The sequence below is a fragment of the Pseudochaenichthys georgianus genome, chromosome 11 (genome assembly GCF_902827115.2).
Source record: "Pseudochaenichthys georgianus chromosome 11, fPseGeo1.2, whole genome shotgun sequence".
Classification (NCBI taxonomy): domain Eukaryota; kingdom Metazoa; phylum Chordata; class Actinopteri; order Perciformes; family Channichthyidae; genus Pseudochaenichthys; species Pseudochaenichthys georgianus.
In genome coordinates this window covers 6,339,960-6,365,508 of record NC_047513.1, presented here as the reverse complement: position 1 = coordinate 6,365,508, position 25,549 = coordinate 6,339,960, and the positions used below count along the sequence as shown (strand labels likewise).

Here is a 25,549-nt window from a genome sequence, read left to right as displayed (position 1 = left end):
CCTCTCCCAGGACGGACAGACGTGCAATAGATGCCGTGTGTAAATTGAAGAGATAATACATTTCCAACATAGGTAGTCCAGATGTTTGGAAATGCATGTGTGTATAATAGGAAGATGATATAAGATACTATATGTATGCATGTAGTACCACCCTTGCTAGCGATTCCCTCTCTAGTTTAGCATACTCAGCTTCGTTGTCCCTGGCCATAGAATCACGATTTTATGGGGCCGGAAAAAACTGGGGGAAAATACACACTAGTCGGTACCACGCTATATGGAAAGGCCACCAAAAACTGTCCTGGCCTGGACGCTAAAGGACGTTAAAACGGGACTAGCCGCTGCAATGGAAATGCGCTATAACATACCTTATTCTTACTCCGAGCACTACTTCTGCTCCTCCGTCGCTTCACACTTGCAGAGGGCGATTTCTCAACTGGCCGAACTGGTGTCCTGGTCGGTGATGACACCAGAAAGACCGATGGTACTGCATCTCCATTAAGTAATGGTTGTTCCATAAATCCCATGTTATGTTTTATCATACTCTCAGAGTAGTCGTCCGGAAATTTGAAATGTTCGCTGCATACATGAGCCTGTGAATCTTTCGGTTCGGGCCGGCCACATTTCGCTAGCCACTGCCTCTGAATGTACTTCTTACGCTTACCTTTTGGCAACAGATGGAACTAAGCATTCCGTGGATTGTTCCTATCAGAATTGTGGCAATATTTCGCGATACAGTGAGGCATATTTGAAGAGAGAAACTACAGTAAATAACATGGAGATCAACGTGTCCTCGAAAACCAAACGCATGGTTTACGTCACGTCCGGAAAATGGCGGCGCCCACAGTGTTGATGTTATTTCGGTATATAATCAGTTTAAAATCACTGATAATGTCATCGGATTAAATAAAAGAAAAGAAAGACTGGCAGAGACTGGTCTGTTTTATCGGATGATAATTATTTAAAAATGAGTGTCATGAGCATACCATTCCTTTAATGTACTTATTGCAGCAGTCTGCATAGATTTGGTACCCCTGCTGGTCTTTTATTTGTTATTGTTCAGTTACAATTCATTAAATTATGTAAACCTGCCACCTTATATATTTATATGTGCCACAATAATGTCACCTAATGTAATTGAGTTAAAATATCAATATTGTGGCTTTCCAAGTTAACATTGATTGATTTGACTGCGATTAAATCAGCATATACTTCTGCCAGGGGATGCCACCCCTCAAAATCTCCTGCCACCCTCTTGCCACCCCATGCATATTTGTCTAGATCCGCCCCTGGAACTACAGCAGGCGTCACACGCAGGATCCGCTCAGTCACACACGGAGGTTTTTTACCGCAGTGCATCTGCAGCATCCTCTGATCTGAGCGACAGGGGTGCGCTGTGGCGCAGGGAAAACACCGTTATCAGGCACAGGAGGACGGATGGTGTGTTCTTGTGTGGAGGGTTTGCTTTTTCTTTGCACCCCCGTGCGCTCACGCAATTTATCTGCCCGCATGAGAGGAGCATCTCATGTAGTGCGGGGCCATTAGATAGGCCTAGGTGAAATCCTTCCACCTTCACAGGAGAGGAATATTCATTTTTTTCTGCGAGGACACGACTCGAGGAGAGGAGGACGAAGGTACGTTTTAACCGTTTGTCTTTTTAGTTCTAATTGAAACATGAAATCTTTGTTTTGTTTTTCAATTTTGCCCCAAAACGGAAATTCAGCTCGTTTTTTCGTTTTTCTGTTCTTACTGTTAAAACAACTATAGCCGACCACGCAATGTTTCGTTTCTATAGATGGGTGGGTCTCCAGTGCTTCCTTGCTTCTGATTGGCTAGTTTGCCCTTGCGCTGTAGGCTACTCTTCAAAATAAAGGTTCATACTCTTTGCCTAGACAGTGCAGTGCGTGTTAGCACAAATATACATTGAATATATGGCTACATGAAGACAGTCTATCCAATCTTTATTTCAGACTCAAGGTCCATATCACAGATAAAAACAAACAGTCTGTCCGTGTTTGTGTGCGTATGTGTGTGCGCGTCTGTCGGTCTATCTGGCTGTCTGTCTTGCACTGTCAGCCATGAATCCCTATCTTATAAAGTATGAGTATTTCTCTGTATGATGTTACTGACACTGCTGCATTGATTCGGGCGTATTTCCCGTTTGCGTGGTCAAGTCAGCATCGAGGGTTTTTTCTTCAAAACTACATTAAAACAGCTTGGAGGTTGAGGATTGATAAATACTATTTAGAGTAGCCTACTTTTACTGTGTACTTTTTGAGTGATCCTCTGTCAAACTCCCCTCTTGACAACACTAATGCATGTTTTCTGCTATCTTTGATGAGAGATACAATTATTTTCTGCCATACATTCTTAATGAGAGTGATACTGTTTGACTCAGTATACTAATTTAACTACACCAACAAGTACTTTTTCAGCTATTCTCTTTCAAATTCTCCTCCTTAGTACAATAATGCATCTTAAATTAAAATGTGTCATTAGACTTATATTGTTGGACTGAGTATTTTTAAGAGGATATGGCAGACATGATATCAGCACTACTTCCAGTCAGTACTCCAGCAGCAGTTTTACCCCTTGGGAAATCTTTAGAGAATATCCTGGATAGCTGGATAGCCTTCAGCAAAGTGACACACCCTGTCACTCTTGTTGGCCTCTTATGATGATGCTGTTTTAACCTTTAACAGCCAGCGCCACCATTTGGTAGAGCACATTTTGTGTCTTGATATCTTGTTGAAAAAACAATAAAAAAGTGTAACTCCATCTGATTCAGCCAGCTCTACCGTTTGGTTGACATGTTATGCACAAAACAACCTCTAGATGTCGCTGTGGTTCGAACAGAAAGCCCTTCAGCTAGCTTCCACTTAGAAATTTGGCATGCTAAAAATCACTCCTGAAGAAATCACTCTTTTTGGTCAACTTTTGTAAGGTAACCATATCATGTTTGACCTATTTTAGTGTCAGAGCACTTACTGAACAGAATTATATAACTTTTTCAGAGTTTCAGAGATGTTTTCCAATAAAATACAGTAAATAGCTAGATTCATGGTAATATTACTAAATCTAGTACTGCCTTATGAGTTTTAGAGTGAAAGAGCGATAATAATTTATATAGCACCTTTCATGCATGGCATTCAGCCCAAAGTTGCACACAGATAAGCAAGTTAGACTAACACAGGATATAGACATTTGCTGTCCTCGAGTGAGATCCGCCCAGAAATTCTGAAGGCTCTGGGTGTTGAGGGACTGTCATGTTTGACACGTCTCATCAACGTTGCGTGGAAGTCGGAAACAGTACCGAAGGAGTAGCAGACCGGGGTGGTGGTTCCCTGGGGATCAGAGGGTGTGTGCCAATTACAGAGGCATCACACTACTCAGCCTCCCCGAGATAAGTTTACTCCAAGGTACTTAAAAGGAGGGTCAGGCCGATTGTTGAACCTCAGATTGAGGAGGAACAATGCGGATTCCGTCCTGGTCGTGGAACGACGGATCAACTTTTTACTCTCGCAAGGATCCTGGAGGGGGCCTGGGAGTACGCTTATCCGGTCTACATGTGTTTTGTAGACTTGGAGAAGGCGTATGACCGAGTTCCCAGCAGGGAGTTACTGTGGGAGGTGCTGCGGGAGTATGGGGTGAGGGGGTCTCTACTCAGGGCCATCCAATCTCTGTACTCCCAAAGCGAGAGCTGTGTCCGGGTCCTCGGCAGTAAGTCGAACCCATTTCCGGTGAGGGTTGGCCTCCGCCAGGGCTGCGCTTTGTCACCAATCCTGTTTGTAATATACATGGATCGGATTTCGAGGCGTAGTCGTGGGGGAGGGGGTCTGCAGTTCGGTGGACTAAGGATTGCACCACTGCTTTTTGCAGATGATGTGGTTCTGATGGCTTCATCGGTCTGCGACCTTCAGCACTCACTGGATCGGTTCGCAACCGAGTGTGAAGCGGCTGGGATGAGGATCAGCACCTCCAAATCTGAGGCCATGGTTCTCGGCAGAAAACCGATGGACTGTCCACTCCAAGTAGGGAATGAGTCCTTACCCCAAGTGAAGGAGTTCAAGTATCTCGGGGTCTTGTTCTCGAGTGAGGGAACAATGGAGCGTGAGATGGGCCGGAGAATCGGAGCAGCGGGAGCGGTACTGCAGTCGCTTTACCGCACCGTTGTGACGAAAAGAGAGCTGAGCCAGAAGGCAAAGCTCTCTGTCTACCGGGCCATTTTCGTTCCTACCCTCATCTATGGTCATGAAGGATGGGTCATGACCGAAAGAACGAGATCGTGGATACAAGCGGCCGAGATGGGTTTTCTCCGCAGGGTGGCTGGTGTCTCCCTTAGGGATAAGGTGAGAAGTTCGGTCATCAGGGAGGGACTCGGAGTTGAACCGCTCCTCCTTCGCGTCGAAAGGAGCCAGTTGAGGTGGTTCGGGCACCTAGTAAGGATGCCACCTGGGCGCCTCCCTAGGGAAGTGTTCCAGGCACGTCCAGCTGGGAAGAGACCAAGGGGTAGACCTAGGACCAGGTGGAGGGATTATATCTCTTCGCTGGCCTGGGAGCGCCTTGGGATCCCCCAGTCAGAGCTGGTTGATGTCGCCAGGGAAAAGAAAGTTTGGGGCTCTCTGCTGGAACTGCTACCCCCGAGACCCGACCACGGATAAGCGGGAGAAGACGGATGGATGGACTTAACATTAATTTTTTCTATTTTTTTATATATTGCTCATCTTCGATAAAAGTAAAAAATGTATTTGAGTTTGTGTTTAATTTGAGTTTGATGCATACAAATACTCCTACTATATGATGATTGTTGAAAATGCACTTTTACCAAACTGTCACTTTTTGTTTTCTCTCAACCAAGAAAAACGTTTTGAAGTACATGTACGTTAAAAAAAAGTTTTTATTATTAAGTGTCACCTTTGTTAAGTAAGGAATGTTAGAAGTACATATAAATACAGTACAAAGCCTACACAGCACTGCATGTGGCATTAGCAGCTGCATTCAATAACCAATCAATTAAACTAACAGTAGTATCCACTCGACAGGGACTTACATGTTTGTTTGTATTATTTATTATCCTAATCAACAATCATTGAAAGGCTGAATATAACCTTCATTTTACTCAAACCAGGGGTATATTGGTAAATCCGTCGACATTTATTGTGTTTTTACTGCATTGATCAGATCCAGGTGTTAGATCGCTAATATGGTCACAGTTGTGTTGCTTGTTGCTCCTTCAATCTTCTGCAGGGATTTTTGTACTTTATGTGTGATGGAGACACTGTGACAGTGAGATATATTTATGCACTTAGTATACTAATGTGTTAGAGTCACTACTTTATGTGCCTTATCTTGATGAGCAAGTAGTTTGTTAACGTCCAAAAATGGCAAAGAATTGTTTTTCATAATATATCTTGACTTGTGCATCTAAAAGGGAACACTTACAGAGTAGCCAAACAGATGTTATTTGGAAAACCAGAGATTTTTGCAGTTACAAAAACTGTAGAAAATTAGTCATCAGTTTGCAAGAGATTTGATGGGAGGGACAGGGTCATAACATCTGTGATGTAAGTGAACATGTCTGTATATCATCAAAGGATGGCTTTACCTACAGATGGATGTCTATTCATATTTTCTTTCTCTACTTTTACAAATCCATACCTGCTATTTTTGTGCGACAGAGATTTTAAACCTTTTTAACGGCGTTTAAATCCCTTTAGCTTTCTCTGTGCTCCTCTCTCACACCCTCTTCTCCCACAATACCCCTCACACATTCTCTTTTTCTTCAATTTCTACTCCTCAAATCCTTGTTGTAGGAGCCATGAAACATGTTTAGTAATCCTTTATGTTTTAATATAAGATATTTGTTTGATCACTATTGATTGGTTTGGCTTGGGTCACATGGATATGGGCGGCACTCATTATAATCCTGTTCACCTGTGTGGAAGAGAGGGTGACACAGGGCTGTTGTACCGTTGTAAGATTTACGATTGCTTTGGTTATTATAACAATGTATATCTGATCACCTAGTTTTTTGTCATTAAACTACAATACTACGAAACAGAGCTTTTGATCTCATCAAGTACTTTTTTAGCATGTCATACAACATCAAACAGGCCCGGCCTCAGCGACTTTGTTTGTTTCCTGCTGTCGCTACACTTGTACTTCCTTATTTGACTCACTCTTTCCTTCAAATTATTTTACCTGCCTCTCATCCTCCTGTCTTTTTCCCTGCTTTCTCCTCACTCATCTGTCTTTCTCATACTTATTTTTACTTCTCCAGGTGTGTCGTGCCCTCCAGTCTGCTGCTTCCAGGATGCATTTCTCAGTCGGACTGAGTCTCTGCCTGCTAGGTTTCGCTCTTGTCTCTCTGTTTCCTCAGCCAGTGCGGGGTCAAGGTAAGTACATCCACTATCTTTCCTTAAAAGAGTGTCCGAGTTAACTGCTCTGTCGGTGCACCCAAGCTGTTTACTGATTCGGGGTGACTGGAGCGGCACGACACTCAGACCGAACCCCTCCTTTGTGCCCAAGAGCCTAAGTAGTGCGTTCAGGTCGAGGGCTATTCAGTTAGGGGGTTTTAGTCTTACCCCCCATGGTGGGGCCAAGGAAGCTAAACTGTACCTCCTCTGCCCGGTGCGTGCGCTAGCATGGTATGTGGAGCGTACGGCTGCCCTTAGACGCACCCAACAGCTGTTGGGGGCGGGGTGATCGGGAATGTGATCGGGAATGTCCAAGAAACGCCTGGCAGGCTGGCTCTGCGAGTGCATTGCACATGCCTACGGACAGGCTTTCAGACAGAATTACATGACCAATGAGGGCACGAGATAAGTTTGTGCACAGATGGAAAGCTGACAGGCAGGTAGGCCATCCAGTTATTTTAGCCGGGCCGGCTAAAATGATTGGTCGTGCTTTTTACAGTACTACGGCTTCCACAGATGACATTTTTTTATAGATTTTTTGTCAAAGCACTTCAGATATTCATTGCTATCGGGATGTTAAGAGCATTCCATGGAATATAACAAAGAGTGTATCTCGAGCCGGTTTCTCAAACTTACCTACCCCACCTTTAATGTTAATTATTGATGAATGATGAAAGGTTACTTAAACATTTTTTTCTTAATGTTCTACAATTGTTTGGGCCCCCGTGGTGAGGGTGTTTGGGGTGACCAATAGGGTGACCAGGATTCCAACACGTTCTCACTCCCAACCCGTCACATGTTGACGGTCGGTCAGGGCCCCTCCCCGTCACTCTATTACGCACAGGGTACCCCTTGAGAGTCAGTTTTCAACGGGCAGGGCGTCCCATTGACTTGCATAGAGCTCCCTGAACGTTGGTAATAGACGAGATGGAATCGCGGCGAAATGCTCTCCGCAGATCCATTCTCACAGCGTTTATCATCCTTTGTCTTACTCAATATCAAGCCACACTTATTGTTTTTACTTCTTTATTTTAATTGAATAATGTAGGACTTTAGTTGCCGTCAGTTAGGGGAAAGTAGGGGCTCAGAATACTGAAATCTGTATGGTTTCATCGTTTTTTCCTTCTAATTTTGTATTCTTTTCTAAACCACACACTGTTATTTACTCAACAATAACACATATTACCCTTGTGTTTATTTATTTGTTTGATTAATAAACACAAGTTGGAGTCCGTCAGGACCGAGGGTCGGAGCAGCTCATAGTAGTTGCTTTAGAGAATTTTACACCTGGAAGTAAGTATTCTCTCCGCTTCGCTTGACAACCCTGTGATAGTCCTCAAGCTCTGTGATTGGATGTTTGAGTGTGCGCCGTGGGTTACGCCGAGCGTCGAACAGCACTTTGAAATGGGATGGAACCACGGCAGACTGTCCAAGACTGGATTTGAACGGGTCCACCCCGTCCCCCCCTCCTCCACCCCGTCCCCAGAACTACACATGCTGGCTATTGTGTGTTTTGCAACATGCTCTCTATGGCACGTCTCTACTGGGAGTTTTAAAAGACGTTTTCGTATTTCCCATAATAAGAAGTTACCAGTATTAAACTGTGTACATCCCTGGAGGTTTAGGGGATAGGAAACACTCAAATTTAAAACATATAATTAATAAATGGGCAGCATTAATATATACCCACATGACAGCTAAGGTCAGAAGAGCTTTATTTAACAGCTGGTCTTATGTCTGTGACCCCGCCTGTTGTTCATTGATGAGCCTGAAACATGCACTTGTCAAGGTTCAGAGGCAAATATGGCAGTAGCCATCGATCAGCTTAAGATAAGATATACTTTATTGATCCTAAGTTGGAAACATTTGTGTTACATCAGCATGTGTAACGGTTGTAAATATGCAGTGGTGTTTATTTGTAAATAATTTAGTATAATCACACAAATTCTGTGTTTTATATTTAATAATTCTGTGTTCTTTATTTATTGATTGTTCAATACCTGACAAGGTCGGAGATGAAAAACTTGGGTTGCAGGTTCCTCAACAGTGCATTACAAGACATCTATGTGTGTATACCTCCACCATTAAACTGTCGTATTCTGCACATTTCTTATACTATCTACATACATCTTATAAGAGTATATTACATATGTATAATATCAGTTAAAATAAGTGCTTAAACATACAGTAGTTAACATTGCAGGAAAGCAATATATTAGTACTTTGTCAGGCTTAATATTTATACCCCCAAAGCTTCTTTCTTATTCAAAATAAGACCTTAACCTAAAGTATTATTTAATGTTTAAATAAAGCTTTATTAGTTTGTCTTTCTGTGTCTCCTATTAATATCTAATAATAAAAATAATACATTTCAATAACGTGCTTTAACCACCAGGTGTCCCTTTCTATCAGCTGTGCACCGTTATGGTGTAAATGTACCAATATACCGATTGGATCAAATATAAAAGTCAGCCGAATTAGTATTGATACTGCAAGGAGACTTATATTGTGAAGAGAAATTGAAGATGTTGTTTAATTGCTGATATATTTATGATCCACGTCACATATTCAGTTTAGGCGGCAGTTCTTCCTGTTTGTCCAGAAGTCTTCTCATCAGGGCTCTATAAATAGAGAACTACAGCAGATATGTAATATTTAATGCAGCCAAACCGTGTATTACAATGCCGTTATGTGATGACCTCCAAAGAGAAAAGCAAGCAAACTCAGAATAAAGTATTATTTTTTTTTTTTTAATGTTTTCAGATTTCACATCAACAGGAAGTCCGGTTAACTAAAATGTCGGTGCGGAACAATACCCCAACCCATAGATCCGTGGGGGAATAATGTCAATCACCACATTACACACATCCCTTCACATTTAAATTTTAATTTACATTAAAGTATTTTGTGAGGCCTTCTAAAATATTTTAAAATATAATTAGGGTTGTAGTTAATTAATTCCACAACCACACACATGGATTAACATCGATTTAATACATTAATATAGCCTTTGTTTCGGCTAAAAGAGGTGTCAACCAGCTGGGGAAACAAGAAAATCGGCGAAATCGAGTTTGACTATTAAAAGATAAATTATTATTATATTAATATTGACAATAACAACCGACCGTCGGGGAGCGTTCTCATGACGTATTATCAATGCTATGGGAGGTCTATGGGACGCCCTGCCCGTCTATGGGATGCCCTGCCCGTTGAAAACTGACTCTCAAGGGGTACCCTGTCCGTAATAGAGTGACGGGGAGGGGCCTTGACCGACCGTCAACATGTGACGGGTTGGGAGTGAGAACGTGTTGAGGATTCAGCCACCCCCCAGCTCCGCCACTGAATACATAATCACTGATGTTCCGCTGTAACGGTGGTGGACTCATCAGAACAGACTGGGCGAGCTGACCAATCAGAGCACCGTGGGCTCATAGGGAGGGGGGGGTAGGAGCTCCAACAAGCCGTTTAGGACAGAGAGTGAATACACGTACTATACAGAGATGCTGTATGAGAAACCAATGTGATTTTTGAACATTGAACAATGTAAATATATTCTAGTGGACCTCAACAATTGAATTATGATCAGTGGAAATGGCCATGACATGGGACCTTTAAATGAGCATCATCTGTCGATGCCATTTTTAGGCTGACCACGCCCCCCTGGAGCTCAGTTAAAGGGCCAGTTCACCATAATATCAGCTCCCACCCATAGACTGTATATATAAATGGACGTAGGATCCCGTCACCCATAGGATTCTGCAGAGTTGCAGAGAAGCCCTTAGTAGGCGGAGTCGGCCACTAATATGGGATTAGTTTTGTTTCATAAAGATAAAGCAACACTTTCTCAGAATAAAGCAAAACTATGAGTTTAAAGGGGAAAAAAACAGTCAAGCAAAATAAAATAATATTAGTTGCAATCAAATCATTTGTGTAATCATGTAAACTATAAGTCTGTTTTCTTTGTTTTAACATAGGTTTTTGTTTGCAGTTCTTGTTTCTTCTTTCTCAATGATCAGACTTTTGCTCTCGCTGCAGCTCTTCTATTTTGCGCTCCTTCACTTTTTGTTTGAGATTTTGACACAAACCTCCCAGTTGGGTGGGACTTTCAGGGGTGCGTCCCCATTGGCTACTCAGTTTTTGAGTAACAGCCCAGTCCTCCAGCGATTGCACAGTGCAGCTGCGGTGCGGTAGCTGAGCGTGGATAGAACACCCGCAGAAGAACCAGCATTTCAATTATTATAATACTACAAGTGAAAATATATGTAAGTATTGATCATTTGTGTTATTTGTACTGTACTATACGGTCTGTTTCTTTATTGTGTTAAGTGAGAAGTAAAGCTGTGCTATGAAAGTTAGCTTTTGCTAACTTTAGATCCATAACAATGCAAGCTAGGAGCCTAATAGCAACACAATTAGCGAGCAGTGAGTAAGCGTTCAGACATCAGCGCACACACTCAAACGGACTCGTGTGCCTGACTCTACCAACAGGCTTTCATGATTCTGTTTAGATATACAAGTATAAACCATGATAGCTTATTTTATTAACACGCTAATTTGATATGAAAATCAATGGAGGTTGAGTTAACTTAGTAGGAAAACCTACCGTCCATGATGCCCCTGAGCTTTGTTTTATTTGTTAACTTCATATTTATCATTTCCTAAAACATTTATTTTCCTCTCATATTAACAGTGTGGATCATTGAGACAGCATGGCGTCCAGAGGTCTTATCCCGTTTTCCCACTTCCTCCGAGGGGACAGCATTAGATCCTAGGACCTGCACCATATCATCTTCGACCACGCTGGGCGTTGCTCTTATCACTGGCTCAGTGTCATTTCATTTGACCAAATATCTTTACATATACATTTAATAGATTGTATTATTATCCACCTTTTTGTTTTATGTCCTTTTATTTAAAACATTCTTTGAGACTTCATCTTCTGGTTCAAATTTCAATAAATGTAATTTGTATAATCACACTTTTGTCTTTATTCTACATGAAAATGTTAGAGATTCCATTCAAATCTGTTGATTATTCATATCTTCCTCAGGCTAGGAATAGTATGTTGAGTTTGAATGCTAAATCATTTTCTCACATGATATAGAATGAGACAACACAGTTTGTATCCATTGTGTATGAATGCTTCAGCTCTTCAGACCAACATAGTGAGATGTGAGCATGGTCCTAATGGTGTTGGTATGCAGCCTAGGTCTGGTCTGTTTAATAAAGCAAATCTACCACTTTTATATTGTAGAATTTGTTAAATTAAAGCAGTCTTTAATTGTTTGTCCTAAACATAGCAATATATGCTTTTGAAATGTAACATGTCTTTGAAAAAATAATAGTATACAGTTTATATTGTGCATCACCTTTAGCTTGAAAATACATAGATGTGTTTTTTTAATCTATAAAATAAATAAATAGACACTTTATCAATCCCAAATTGGAAAATTATTTAACAGCAGCAGTATGTTCAGGTATTAAAATATTTAAAGTTGGAACAAAGTATAAACTACACATCACAAGTATAATGCACAGCAATCCATAAGAGAAGTCCGATATGTTCATGAAACTCCCCAGGAGACACCGACACTAACGTGGCCGAGTGGACTCCGGAGTTTGCTGCATGAGTTCCACTGTATGATCTGTGGTGTAGTGGGCTGTCACTCATAAGCTGAGTAGCCACTGGGGGGACACCCCTGAAAGTCCCGCCCACCTGGGACGTTTGTTTCAAAATCGAAAACAAAAAATGAGGGAGCACAAACGAGAAGAGCTGCAGCGAGAGCAAAATTCAACAAAGACCTATGTTAAAACAAAGAAAAAAGACTTATAGTTTACATGATTACGCAAATGATTTGTTTGCAACTTATAGTTTTATTTTTGAAATTTCTTTTCTTTTTCTTTTGCTTTATTCTGAGAAAGTGTTGCTTTATCTAGTATTCTGGGCTGAAATGGTGTCAGGGCCATTCTCATACACACATGCAGGTGCTCATTGGTTAGCCTCGGTTAGCTCATTGGTTAGCCTCGGTTAGCTCATTGGTTAGCCTCGGTTAGCTCATTGGTTAGCCTCGGTTAGCCTGCCCTGGAACCATATTTAGTTTTAATTTTGATCCTGGTGGACTGATCATATTGGGCTCTGAGACTGCTTATTTTTTGTGACCTCAACACGGTTTTGGCACTTTTAATGAGCGACACGGTCTCTGAACAAATGAGACACACTGGCTCTGTGCTCCCAGTGGGCAGGAGGAACATGAACGAGTCCACTCAGGGTTAAAAGCTCTGTTCTCACTGTCCACTTTCCTCTTCTTGGAGAGCGCCATGTGTCATTATTTGTCTCTCCCTGTCTGCCGCTAACACGCCTGTTCACTCTCCTCTCCGCTTCTCTCCCTGTATCGCTAATTATTCTCTTCACTCACTTTCCTCTCCGCTTCTCTCTGCCGCTCTCTCGTCTCTTCTTCTGTGTTTCTCTCCCTGTATCGCTCACTCGTCTCTCGCCCCCTGTCGGCGGCGGTTAAAATAGAATCGCCCGTCAAAATTGAAATACCCTATTAATGTATTGATTATAGGTCCGGGTCCGTGTAGGTCGGCGTCTGGGTCCGGATCCGGACCGCGGTCCGCCTGTTGCCGACCTCTGCCCTAGAGGCTTCTCAATACTCTAATTTCCCCTCCTCGACTCCTATCCTCGACTCCTATCCTTGAGACTTAGTCCTGCCCACAGGAGATGCGAGCGGAGGACTCGAGGAGGGGAACCGAGGAGAGAGGAGGAGAAGCAGCAGGCGGTTAGAGAAATGAGAACTCCTCTCCTCTGAGCAGTCATTTTAAAGAGACGTCCATTAATGATGACAGGAGGCACAGCAGCCCTCTGTCTGATGGACAGATGTGTTCATGACGACTTATATATTGACTGACTGATATATTCATTGACAGTGCAGTATAATGAGACAATAACAGGCTACAGATGCGGACATATACACACACATATATGTATATACATTTCAGAATCAAACAAGTGAGAGCACTCTCATAATAAGTAAGGAGGGGAAATTAGAGTATTGAGAAGCCTCTCCTGTAGCTTCACGGAGCAGCTAGCAGAGAGACAAGAAGCTAACAGCAGCAGTCACTTGACAGAGCTGTCACTCAATGTGACCACGCCCTAATTTATGCAAAAACCGTTAAGACCTAATATTTTTTTTATTTATCTCCTATTTTCATAGTCTTTTATTATTATTATCATTATTTCCTTGGTTTTATGTTATTTATGATTTATTTTAGATTGTATTGATCTGTGTGAATCTTTGCTGTACTGTTTTTTTTTCACGCTTACCCTGTTGCTGCTTTGTACAACTGAATTTCCCCTCGGGGATTAATAAAGGTTCATCTTATCTTATCTTATCTTATCTTAAATAAAAGGGTTGCGTTATAAAACAATTCACTCAACAATTCCTAATCATGGAGGTGGAATCTAACTATATCCCGAATAATTGTTATTGCATCCAGGGGTATAAACATGTTTATTTCTACTGTAAAGTTGGGTATTTTAACATGGGGTCTATGGAAATTGATCCTTTCTGCAGTCATCGCTTATCGGCCAATAGATGAACTGCAGTTTGTGGCACTTCCCTATTGGCGTCCCGGCTCTGCCCCAGAGTTTGCCGCTTGCTCCCACTTCTATTAAAGCCCTTTAATAAACGTGATATGTGCGCCAGGTGAGGGCGTAGGCTGAGCCCCCCGCAGTGTTTGCAGACAAAGCTAAACTAGCATCAGTTTAAAACCAGCGGGGCAGGAACTACAGCAGGCGTCACACGCAGGATCCGCTCAGTCAAACACGGAGGTTTTGTACCACAGTGCATCGGCAGCATCCTCTGATCTGAGCGACAGAGGTGCCGCGGTGGCGCAGGGAAAACACCGTTATCAGGCACAGGAGGACGGATGTTGTGTTCTTTTGTGGAGGGTTTGCTTTTTCTTTGCACCCCCGTGCGCTCACGCAATTTATCTGCCCGCACGAGAGGAGCATCTCCAGTAGTGCGGGGCCATTAGGAGAGGAATATTCATTTTTTTCTGCGTGGACACGACTCGAGGAGAGGAGGCCTCTATTCCAGGACAGAGGATACATATTATTACACCAATAGATCGGTCTGTATTTAATCTGTAGCCTGTAAAAAAGGTAGCCATTTCTTAAACTAGAGCACATACATACATCATGTAAGCACTGGCGTCAAGGTGTACTGTAGACAGTCAGTAGCTTGCATGTTGCACCTTATATAAACACACATTTATCATGGTCTTTGTGTAGCTGTGCACACGGCCCCCGGCAGGTCCAATGATTGCTCTGTGCATCTCACAGTAAAGGCCTAAGGGACAACATAATTACATATCAGTGTTGATCTGGAGAGCACTGTGAGTCACCAGGATTGTGCTGTTATCTAATTAGAAGCACAATTTAAAAACCACGATTTGAATACATCAGGTGAATAGAGATAAATAAGGGCGCAGTAGTGATCTGTGGCAATACATCCTGCAACCACTAGGAAATGGTTGCCACCTTGAGCGCTGTTGACACATCCTAAAGCACATTAACCATACGGAAGGGCTGTAGGCCGATGCCTGACACATTCATCTTTTAAAACGTCAACAATACACTTTGGAACTTCATACAAGAACCCATGAGAAGAAGAACCACATTTTGTAAGGCTCCTAAAACATAATCCGGTGACATGGATGTATCAAACCTTGTTGTGCTTTTTATTTTATTCCATATGATAGGTGAGTTGAGATGATTAATTCAAGCCTTTTTTAATGTTGTGGCCACACCGTGCTAACCCAGAGCTGTGATACCCTCCCTGTGTAGCGCTGTACGAGGGCCGGGGGGCCTGCGCCGAGGTGGACTCCGACACAGAGGCAGTGGCGGGCGTGGGGTTCAAACTGGGCTGCATCTCCTGCAAGAGGAGGACCGAGGTGATTGCTACTGCCACCGTGGAATGGTACTTCAGGGGCAATGGAGAGCCCGACTTCTTTCATGTGAGTGCAAATCATTGCTGGGAAATGTCTGATGTCAGGACACGATGTTACTGACGCAGCATGTTGTGGAGCACAGGAAGTGTGTGTGCTTCGAAAGGAGTTTTAGTCGTGCAAGCATCCCTGAAATCACACTCCTTCAGACAACAGCTATTTGTATATGCATGCATACACTGTAAAGTGCGCACCCGAGCTCCCCTCCCCTCTCACGTACATCACAGCCGAGTCCAGTCCCGAGGTCATCCCGAGGTTCACATGGTGATATTTGACACCACAGAGATCATTACAGCTCTAGAGCCGTGACGACCTCGGGTTGGATCCTGATCATGTAGCTGCGTGGATCAGTATGTCCTAATGCAAATATTATAAGTGGTAAGTTGGACTTATATAACATTTTTAATAAAATCGAAATCCTTTATATAAAAAAGCAACATTAATTTCAGCTGACATTTTGACTTAATGCTCCTTTTATGTGTGAATGAAAACAATATCTCCCATGGACACACATACAGAATATTGTGTTCCTCTACTGGGACATGTCTCCATGACATGTCTCCATGACATGTCCCAGTCCTCTACTGGGACATGTCTCTATGCTCTAATCTATTTTTCTCGTACTGCCTGTGAGAAAAAGGCAGTACGAGAGCCGGTAGCTCTGATTGGTTAGCTCTGTTGTGATTGGTCAACAACTTAGAGATGTCCCGCCCCTTAGCCTATCACGTACAACAGACTTTTGGGTAAACAAATGTTAGAATGGACTGCGATATTGCATTAAGTGAATTGTAGTTAATTGAAAGAGAGTTTCATTAGTTCTTTCCTTTTAGATTGGTGCCTGGTGTTCAGTTAAATGTTCAAGTTATTCATAAAAAAATTACTTATTCATAAAAGAAATCATCTATCATTATTTTGTATTCAACAAGCAATTTGTTATATAGTAGCAAGATAGTAAGGCAGCAGAGAGGCATACGAGTACACTTTAATATCTCTTTATTTTATCTCAAGCATTTCCTTGATATTTAACATTGTAGTTGTTTGTTGGATATCTTCCTCAAACTGTTACTTTATCAGCATTTTACCTTATTGTCTCCTTTACGTAAAAATTGTATCCGTTTTTATTGTGTACCACTAAACACAATGTTGTTGCGTTGTATATAAAGAGTAAACAAACATTGGACACTTTGATATCGAGCTTTGGGACTTTGGGTATGACCTAGTCTCCTTATGCGTAACTACCTGCAGCAATTATTCAAAATGTGTTAGAAGAAAAGCTTTGTTATATAGAAAATCACATTTTACAGCAGTACAAGAAACAAGGTAAACAAGTAAAACGACTCTAAATAATAAAGAACAAAATAAGACAGTATAATTATTAAAAAGCTATACATTATATATATATACAGTGGAGGAAATAAGTATTTGATCCCTTGCCAATGTTGTAGTTTACTCACTTACAAAGAAATGAAAATGTCAATGGTAGGTTTATTGTACTAACGAGAGAGAGACTATCAAAAAGAAAATCCAGTAACTGACATTATATAAAAGATACAAATTGATTTGCATTGTGGGAAATAAGTATTTGATCCCCTTGCAACCAACAAGGATGCTGGCTCCCACAGACGGTTACATAAGTCCTCGTCCTTTAAGAAAGTATTACCTGTATAAAAGACACCTGTCCACAGAATCAACCAATCAGATTCCAACCTCTCCACCACGGGCCAGACTAGAGAGCTGTCTAAGGACCTCAGGGAGAAGACTGTAGACCTGCACCAGGCTGGGATTGGCTACAAGACCATCAGAGAGCAGCTCGGTGAGAAGGAGACAACTGTTGGTGCCATTATTTGAAAATGGAAAAAAAATCAAATGAGCATCAATCAACAATCAATAGCCCTCGCACTGGGGCTCCACGCAAGACCTTGCCTCGTGGGGTATTGATGATCATGAGGAGTGGACCAACATGCTTCCTGAGAAGTGCACACACCTGGAGACCAGCTACAAGAAGCGTCTGACCTCTGTGTGACCTCTGTGTCCAACAAGGGTTTCTCCACCAAGTACTAACAAGGGGATCACAACATATTTCCCACAGTTCAATGCAAATACATTTTAATCTTTTATATAATGTCAATTTCTGGATTTTCTTTTTGATATTCTTTCTCTCACTGTTACAATAAACCTACCATTACAAATATAGACTGTTCATTTCTTTTTGAGTGGGCAAACTTACAAAATCTGAAAGGGATCAAATACTTATTTCCTCCACTTGATAGAACAGTGTACATTATGTGTGTAAATATATATGTGCAGAAGTAACTGGCGTTCTGTCAGAGCAGCTTTGTGACTGGCCTTGATGTCTCTGCAGATCTACAGCTACAATGAGAACGGCGCCACCGTGGAAAGCGACAGCTTCGTGGACCGTGTGGATTGGAACGGAAGTAAGAGGAGCAGCGACATCCAAGACGCGTCCATATACCTGCTCAACGTCACCTTCAACGACTCGGGAACCTACCAGTGCTTCTTCAATCGCATCCTCGAGTACGACAACTATGAGTACACCACCGTCATCAGCAAGGTGGTGAAGCTCACCGTGGTGGCCAAAGGTACGGTGACTTCTACTGCAGGTCTTCAACTGCTGGGCCTGCGATGGCAGAGCAGGTCGAGTCACTAGGAGCAGGGTTTAAGAGCAAGCACTGCAAACAGAAGATGTTGAGAAGTAACCTAAGTTTGGCGGATTTGGGGCTCAGGAGGCGAGTGGTCTTCCACCAATAGGAAGGTCGCTGGTTCAATCCCCAGCACAGGCAGTCAACAAGTGCTCTTGCAGCCTCTGCCTCAGCCATTTACAATAGTTGTGAATAGGTGAATGCTTGAATATGTATAAGTGCTTTGAGGGGTCCCAATGACTGGCGCTATATAAATGCAGTCCATTAACCTCCAATACAAATGGCACAGAAATATTGCAAATAAATACAACAATTTTTAATAGTTTTGAAAACGACCTCTTCAGCCAAGAATCGTAGCCCGTCATGAAAGCTTTACTTATTTTTGTCAATATCTGATTTTTGTTCCAGACCATAATGATCAGACGACAGCCATTTCCAAACTGATGCCTACTCACAAGTGCTTATTACAGATCGTCACATCTATATCTAATAAGCGGATATTTCATTACAGTGGGTTAACAGCACATAAGTTGAGTGTGTCACTTCCTCGCTAACAGTAATAGACACCTCGCTCACTCACTTTCTCAGTATGTATGAGCAAAATGATTATTGCTTTCAATGTACTGCAGATGATCTGATTTCACCATATTAAAGGCAAGTAAGGTATGTAAAGTAGATTAGGTCAGTGGTCATCTGAAATAGAAACAGGGCAGGCCCCCTTTACTATGTATATGTATATATATATATATATATATATATAATATTGGGTTCCATATTAAACTGGGCCTACAATACATCTATCCAGACTAAAGTAAACATACTTTTTTATAGTGCAAAGCTCTTAAATAATAATGCGTTCTTATAGTTTGCCGTTATATAAAGGAGCCTCAGAGTAAATTAGCAGAGGTCAGCTAGGTCATGAGATAACGTGAGGTTATGTGTTTTATCAGACATGTTTTAATTTAAACTAAACCAACAATTCAGCAGCATCTCTTTTGTAACGTCCTTTTTTGAAGACCAATGTTTTAGAATTAAGTATGATTCCTAGACGAGGACTCTGTCATGCTTTTCCGGTTACCACCCGTCCCCTTGTGTGATGAAGGTTGTTCTGCCTGTGAGCGGTCTGCAGAGTCACAGACCCTCAAAGTACACCCTGTAGCGAGTAAACCCTAACACAGAGAAGACCCGTCTGCTGCCCCAGAACGCCTCGTTGGACATTTCTCTTTCTTTTTACATTTGTTTCTTCCGGGAACCAAGTGACGTAACAACGGCACCCAGACGTCACCCAGACCCCACGCAGCACTCTCATCGGTTTGTCATTACTGGTGTCATTCTCTGGTTGCTTACAAAAGCCATTGTAAAACATAATCACTGATGTTCCGCTGTAACGGTGGTGGACTCATCAGAACAGAGTGGGCGAGCTGACCAATCAGAGCACAGTGGGCTCATGGGGAGGGGGGGGCAGGAGCTCCAACAAGGCGTGTAGGACAGAGAGTGAATACACAGACTATACAGACATGCTGTGAGAAACCAATGTGAGTTTGGAACATTGAACAATGTAAATCTATTCTCGTAGAGCTCAACAATGGAACTATGATCAGTAGAAATGGCCGTGACACGGGACCTTTAAGTAGTTAAACCAGACAACATACTTACAATGTTTAAGATGTCAGCTGCAGCTGCATCTCCATTCCAGATCTCTCGTACCGAAAAATCCCATTCTTTGTAATTCCCCTCAGGCTCTGCCGGTCAGGTGGCCTCTCTGTCTGGTGTCTGTCTGATCTCTTGATTCACTGTCTTTCATGTGCGCAGCGACCCGAGGAACGGCTTCCATCGTGTCCGAGTTCATGATGTACTTCACCGTCATCGGCCTGCAGGTGTGGCTGCTCATAGAGATGATTTACTGCTACAGGAAAATATCAGCTCATGGGGAGGAAGCATTACGAGAAGCGGCGTAAGTATATTATAAACATCAGTATTCACATATTGCTTACACCATGGGGAACCTTGTAAGTCCAGTTGTGACGGTTTGAGTTTTATTAAATGGTTACAGTACAATTGGTATTTTATAGATAGAGACTATTTATTTGACTGATACAAACATTCAAACAACTTAAACCAACAATACTAAACAATGGATGGATTACATGTATACAGAATTACTGAATGAAAAACAGTGAAGCCATTACAAAGAATGGCTTCAGGAACTTTCATTTGAGGACATTTGGGAGAAATGCAGATTGTATATATTTATTTATCCAATCTTTATTTTTATACTTTTTTATAATCTCAATAGAGAGGAAGGACACATGGGGATTTGTCTTCCTTGTGTTCTATAATTATATTGTGAAAAAAAGCAAATACTTTTATCCAAGGTTTTTATCCATAACATTCAAACTTGTATAACTTGTATGTAAACTTGTAGAGACCAAACAAAATGCTGGATTTTTATGGCAAATACCTTATAAGATATTAAAAGATATTCATGAGCCTAAAAAAATCCAGCAACGATTGTTGGCCATAATCACTTTTTATATTATAAATGCATAACATAAGCTACCATTTTTGATAAGTATTCCTAAGATATGGAACTGGAAACAATGTGGCTAAGATGGTACTGTTCTGTTCTAAAACATGCATTGGAAGCAACATTGTTGATATTGTAATTGCGATATGATTGAAGTTGTTCAAGGGATTGATCACTTTCATCGTGTTTCATGATCGGACTGATCTGGACCGAACCAACATTTTTTCATAAATGGTATTTTGACACAAATTCAGAATTGAACTGTTATTGTGCCTTCAGCCGCTTGGTTTATAAGACTGTTCAGCCCTAATCCATACTTCAATTCTTTCATTGGGTTATTGGCCAGCATAGACGCCAATTAGGATTGATCGGCTTGGCTCGAAGTAAGTTAAATCTGGAAAGATTTACAAAACTAAAGAAAGACCCGGTTACATATGCATTAAAATGCAGATATTTTGCAGCTCAATTAAGCAAACATACATTTCTTTTACATTTGGTGTTACTGGGCCTTACTCTAAAAGGCTTACTACCCAGCTCAGCGATATGTTAAACAAATAATAAATAATGCTTTGAAATGTGTGTACTTCCTCATGAATGCCCCATTAATTCATGCTCTATTGCTGATGTCACACCTATATTTTAAACTTTTACTTTGTTACATCTTGTTTTTGCTTCATGTTACTCTCCCACTTCACCTGTCCTCGCTCTTCCCTACCTTTATTTAAGATTATCAATGTTTCCATTGTGTGTGTGTTTTCACGTGTGTCTCTTTGTCTCACGCTCCCTGCGTCTACTTGTCATGTTTTCGTCTTGTCCGTGTCATCCTCCTCCCTAGTAAAAAACAAAACCTCCCTCCTGTAAGTCCAAAACTTGTCCTACAACCATAACGTGAAGATTCGTTTTTTAAAATGTTCACCATTTCATTTCTATAAAGTCAAAAATGTGATATTATTTCACAACATTTTTCTCCTTTCCTTCTAGAAATGCTGAATATTTAGCTCTAGCCACGGAAGGCAAAGACAACTGTGGGGGTGTACAGGTCGGAGAATAGCACAGGTATGTGTGTGATCCTAAGGATTGCTTGGTTTTTAAATGTAATACTTGTTTCGTCAATAATCTAGCTGTGTCCATATATTAGCTTTAATACTGAAACCTGTCAAAGGCTAAAGGCCGCCTTTAATACTGGCTCAGATTCATCACACTCTCCTCATGTGGTGTTGTTTGGAGATCAAGCTATAACCTTTACTCTTGTGTTGTTGTTGTTGTTGTTGTTGTTGTTGTTGTAGTAGACAGAGTGCCGATGAAGACAAATGTGATAAGACGTGTTTATTAATGAGCCTAGAAAGCGATTTAAAGAATCCAGACAGTCAATCTTAGTTTCTTGCCCATGGACATGTTGACTGCAGGGGCTTGGAATCAAACCATCAACCTCCTGATTGGAGCTCCCTAAAGTCTATGGTCGGAGAAACACTTTAGGGGTACATCCCATTTCTCTGAAATTGCATCTATGTTCTCCTCACCTCCGCCGATCCTTGCGTCTTAGTCCTTCCCACCTAGGATGCGCTGAGAGAAGCAAGAAAACCATGTAAGAGAATAAACAAATCAGTTAAAAGACTTGGGATGTAACCCAGGTAACAATATTTAGTGAGTGGCATCACTGGGAAGGTAACCAGGCAGCTAGAAAAGTGTTTTGCCGTATGCATCAGGCGATCATTTTGATTGGATTAAGTGAGCGGCATCTTCAGGTCTAGTTTCAACTTCTTCATCCATGGCAACTGGAGAGGATAGGAAGGTAATAATTGACCAACTGTCATACTTGTTTTCCACGCCACAGGAAATGTAATTATGATTACAGCTATTGTAAGCACTTACTGACCAACAACACGCAGCGCAGGACCTACAGGGGCTGGATGTGCTAATGCATTTTGATATATGAATAGCCTAGGCTACAGAAAAACAAGATTTATTAATGTTGCCGCGCTAATATACCGTTTCATAAAGAAATGGTTAAAAAAACACACAATCTGAATCACAGTCACCTCGGAGAGTATCAGTGGATTGACTAAATGCCGTGACCTCTAACGAAGGTATTGCAGAGCAACCAACCTTGACTCAGCAAACATAAACCTCCTGCGAGCTGTAGCCCGAGGCACACAGCACGTGACAGGGCTTCAGAAGTAGCATACGTTCAGCTTGCGGCACTGACTGACAATAGACACGCAGCGCATCTGAACCAGCTGTTTGTTCTATTGGACATTAGGTGTGTGCAGTGCACTCTACAAAGTGCTGCTACAGCGGTTTTTACAAAGCCCCCTTTGCTCAATCTGAAAGCGTTGAGAACACTTAGTGCTCTGATAGTGCTAGACTCTTATGATTAATACATTGTTGACTATGAAACCGTATATGTCGGGCTTATATTTGGAGCTGCTGGAAATATTAGCAATATATTGTAGCAGTGATTATGACGTCACCAGAAGTCCAACATGAACATATCTTAAGCTTGTGTTAACCACATAGCTTATTTCAGGCATCTAACCACAATCATATTCAGAATCACATTGAGACATTATTTCCAGGTTTAAATAACCCAAAATGACTTAAAGAGGCCCTATTATGCTTTTCAGGGGTTCCCTTTCCTGCAGTGGGTTGTATAGGTTTGAAAATTGTGCCCGTAAAATGGTGTGCAAAGGCTAACATCTCGATTGGACTCCTTTTTCTTCACTTCTGTAACATAGTGACATCACTACTGTATATAACACTCTCGCTTATTTTGGCTAGCGCTCCAACACATTGTGCGTGATAGGCAAAGGGGCGGGACATCTCTAAGCGGTTGACCACTCACAACAGAGCTGGCCAGCTAACCAGGCAATCAAAGCAGACTGGGCTCTGGTTTCAGACAGAGGGTGAAAAGAGGTGCTGCAGCTCAGGCAGTATGAGAACAATAAAGAGCTTTCTGAACATAAAGCATGGAGACATGTAGAGACACTACATACTGATATGAACCTGAACATCAGCAGAATGGGGCCCCTTTAAACGAGGAATATTGAAAGTAATTTACTAGCCACTTTTAAAAATAACTTACCAACTGCAACTTCAGTGAACTGGATTTTCTGAAAACATGGAGCGGTTATGGCTCAGGGGAATAATGGGCATGTTCCAATCAGAGGGTTAGTTGAGCCAGCATTCCGAAGTGTCCTTGGGGAAGGTACTTAACTGCAAATTGTTCCCGTGGGCATGTCTGTGGTACTAAAGTGTATGCAAGTCTCTTTGGATAAAAGCATAATGTAAGCACAGTGGTTTGGAACGACTGCCATAAAGTCCATTATTGTTTTGTCTTCTTCCTCAGGCGTCTTCCTTGGACTGAACACATCCATCCGCCCACTGACCTGCATGTAGACAACTCGGGGGGGAAACTCCTCTTCATCTCAAGCCTCTATTTGACCTTTTCCTCGCCGAAGATCCCACACGGATATGACATCACCGAGAGCATGGTCAGCACTGTACATAGTATCTTGCGCCACAAAAGCATGTCCTGCCCTGCACTTATTCGAGAAATCATTATGCATTAATGAAATTGTCAAAAGCTTATACTGTACAGTACATACAGTATTTATTTAAGTATTTGGAATCGCTCGTTTATATAAAATGGAAGATGTACTATGGGCGTCTGTTGGACTCCATGAGGCTGATTGTATAAGAACGCTTTTTACTGAATCATCACCACATAATGTATAAAAAACGCGACACACAACATGTATGGTAATTTATAAAAAATAGAATGTGATGGATTATGATAGACTGTCTTTCCAGTTGCTGGTTGTACATTCAATTAAAACTTAAGATGCCATAATAAAAACTCTAAAAGTACATGCGATGGAGAAGTCTTCTGATCTGATTCCAGAGTTTAAGGGGCCTTATCGTGATTTGGGGGTTTTCTCTCTACTATAGTGTGTTATATAGGTTTCTGTGCATGTAAATGGTCTGCAAAGGCTAACATCCCAGTGTTCCCTCCCCCCCTGTCTGAAACCTCCAATGGACTTCTTTGTTTAACTCCATAACATGATGACATCACTATGTAACATTCAAGCTCCTACTGGCTAGAGCTCAAACACATTGTACGTGAGAGGCTAAGGGGAGGGGCATCTCTAACAGTCAACCAATCACAACAGAGCCGGCCAGCTAATCAATCAGAACAGACTGGGCTCTGGTTTCAGACAGAGGGTGAAAAGAGGTGCTGCAGCACATGCAGTATGAGAAAAATAAAGAGCTTTCTGAACATTAAAGCATGGAGACATGTCCCGGTGGAGACACTACATACTGATATCAGCCATGAAACATAAAGCCCCTCTAATTGTTTGCGTAGCGGTAGGTACAGAAATTACAAAAATGCTTTTTTTCTTTCATGTAGATTCTACATTAAAGATCTGTGCTTTCACATGGAGATACATCTTCAACAGAGCACATAAAGCTCTTTAATAACACTTTGTAGGATTCACCGATACATTTAAAGGAATAGTTCAATATTTAGGGAATACGCTTATTTGATTTATTTCCCTAAATTAGATGTAAAGATTGCAACCACTGTCTGTACAGAAGTACAGTTAGGATATAGATGTATTGTTACAGCACATTATTGCCAAAACAAGTACAAACTGTCATAGTTAGGATAAAACAAGCAAAGTAGTTGTATGTAGTTTATTCCTCAACTTTTCCACAGAGATGGGCTAGCCATTTCTAGTCTGTTTGCTAAACTAAGCTCAGAACTACAGCTTCATAATTATGAGATTGCTATAAATCTCCGGTTCAACCCTTTTGCAAACAAGATTTACCAAAAGGATTACAGCTAATAATGGGACAGAAAAACAGGAGAGGTTAAGAAAGTTGTTTTTATTTAATTTTAGACTTTAATTTATTTTTCCCTTTCTGAATTTTAACTATTT

The 25,549-nt window shown here is 41.6% G+C and overlaps 1 protein-coding gene across 2 annotated transcripts; it reads left to right on the top strand.

Annotated features, from left to right (window-relative positions):
- The first annotated feature begins 1,306 nt into the window (after positions 1-1,306).
- Positions 1,307-24,476, top strand: LOC117455647 (sodium channel regulatory subunit beta-1-like). Of its 2 annotated transcripts, XM_034095231.2 has the most exons (7): positions 1,307-1,631; positions 6,278-6,392; positions 15,262-15,431; positions 17,785-18,022; positions 19,895-20,036; positions 21,591-21,665; positions 23,956-24,476. In XM_034095231.2, the coding sequence occupies exons 2-6, from the start codon at positions 6,311-6,313 to the stop codon at positions 21,658-21,660; spliced, it is 702 nt and encodes a 233-aa protein (XP_033951122.1). In that variant the 5' UTR covers positions 1,307-1,631; positions 6,278-6,310; the 3' UTR covers positions 21,661-21,665; positions 23,956-24,476. The 2 variants fall into 2 exon arrangements, with proteins under 2 accessions (XP_033951122.1, XP_033951123.1); XM_034095232.2 differs by lacking the exons at positions 1,307-1,631; positions 6,278-6,392 and adding an exon at positions 14,072-15,176.
- The last annotated feature ends 1,073 nt before the right edge of the window (positions 24,477-25,549 follow it).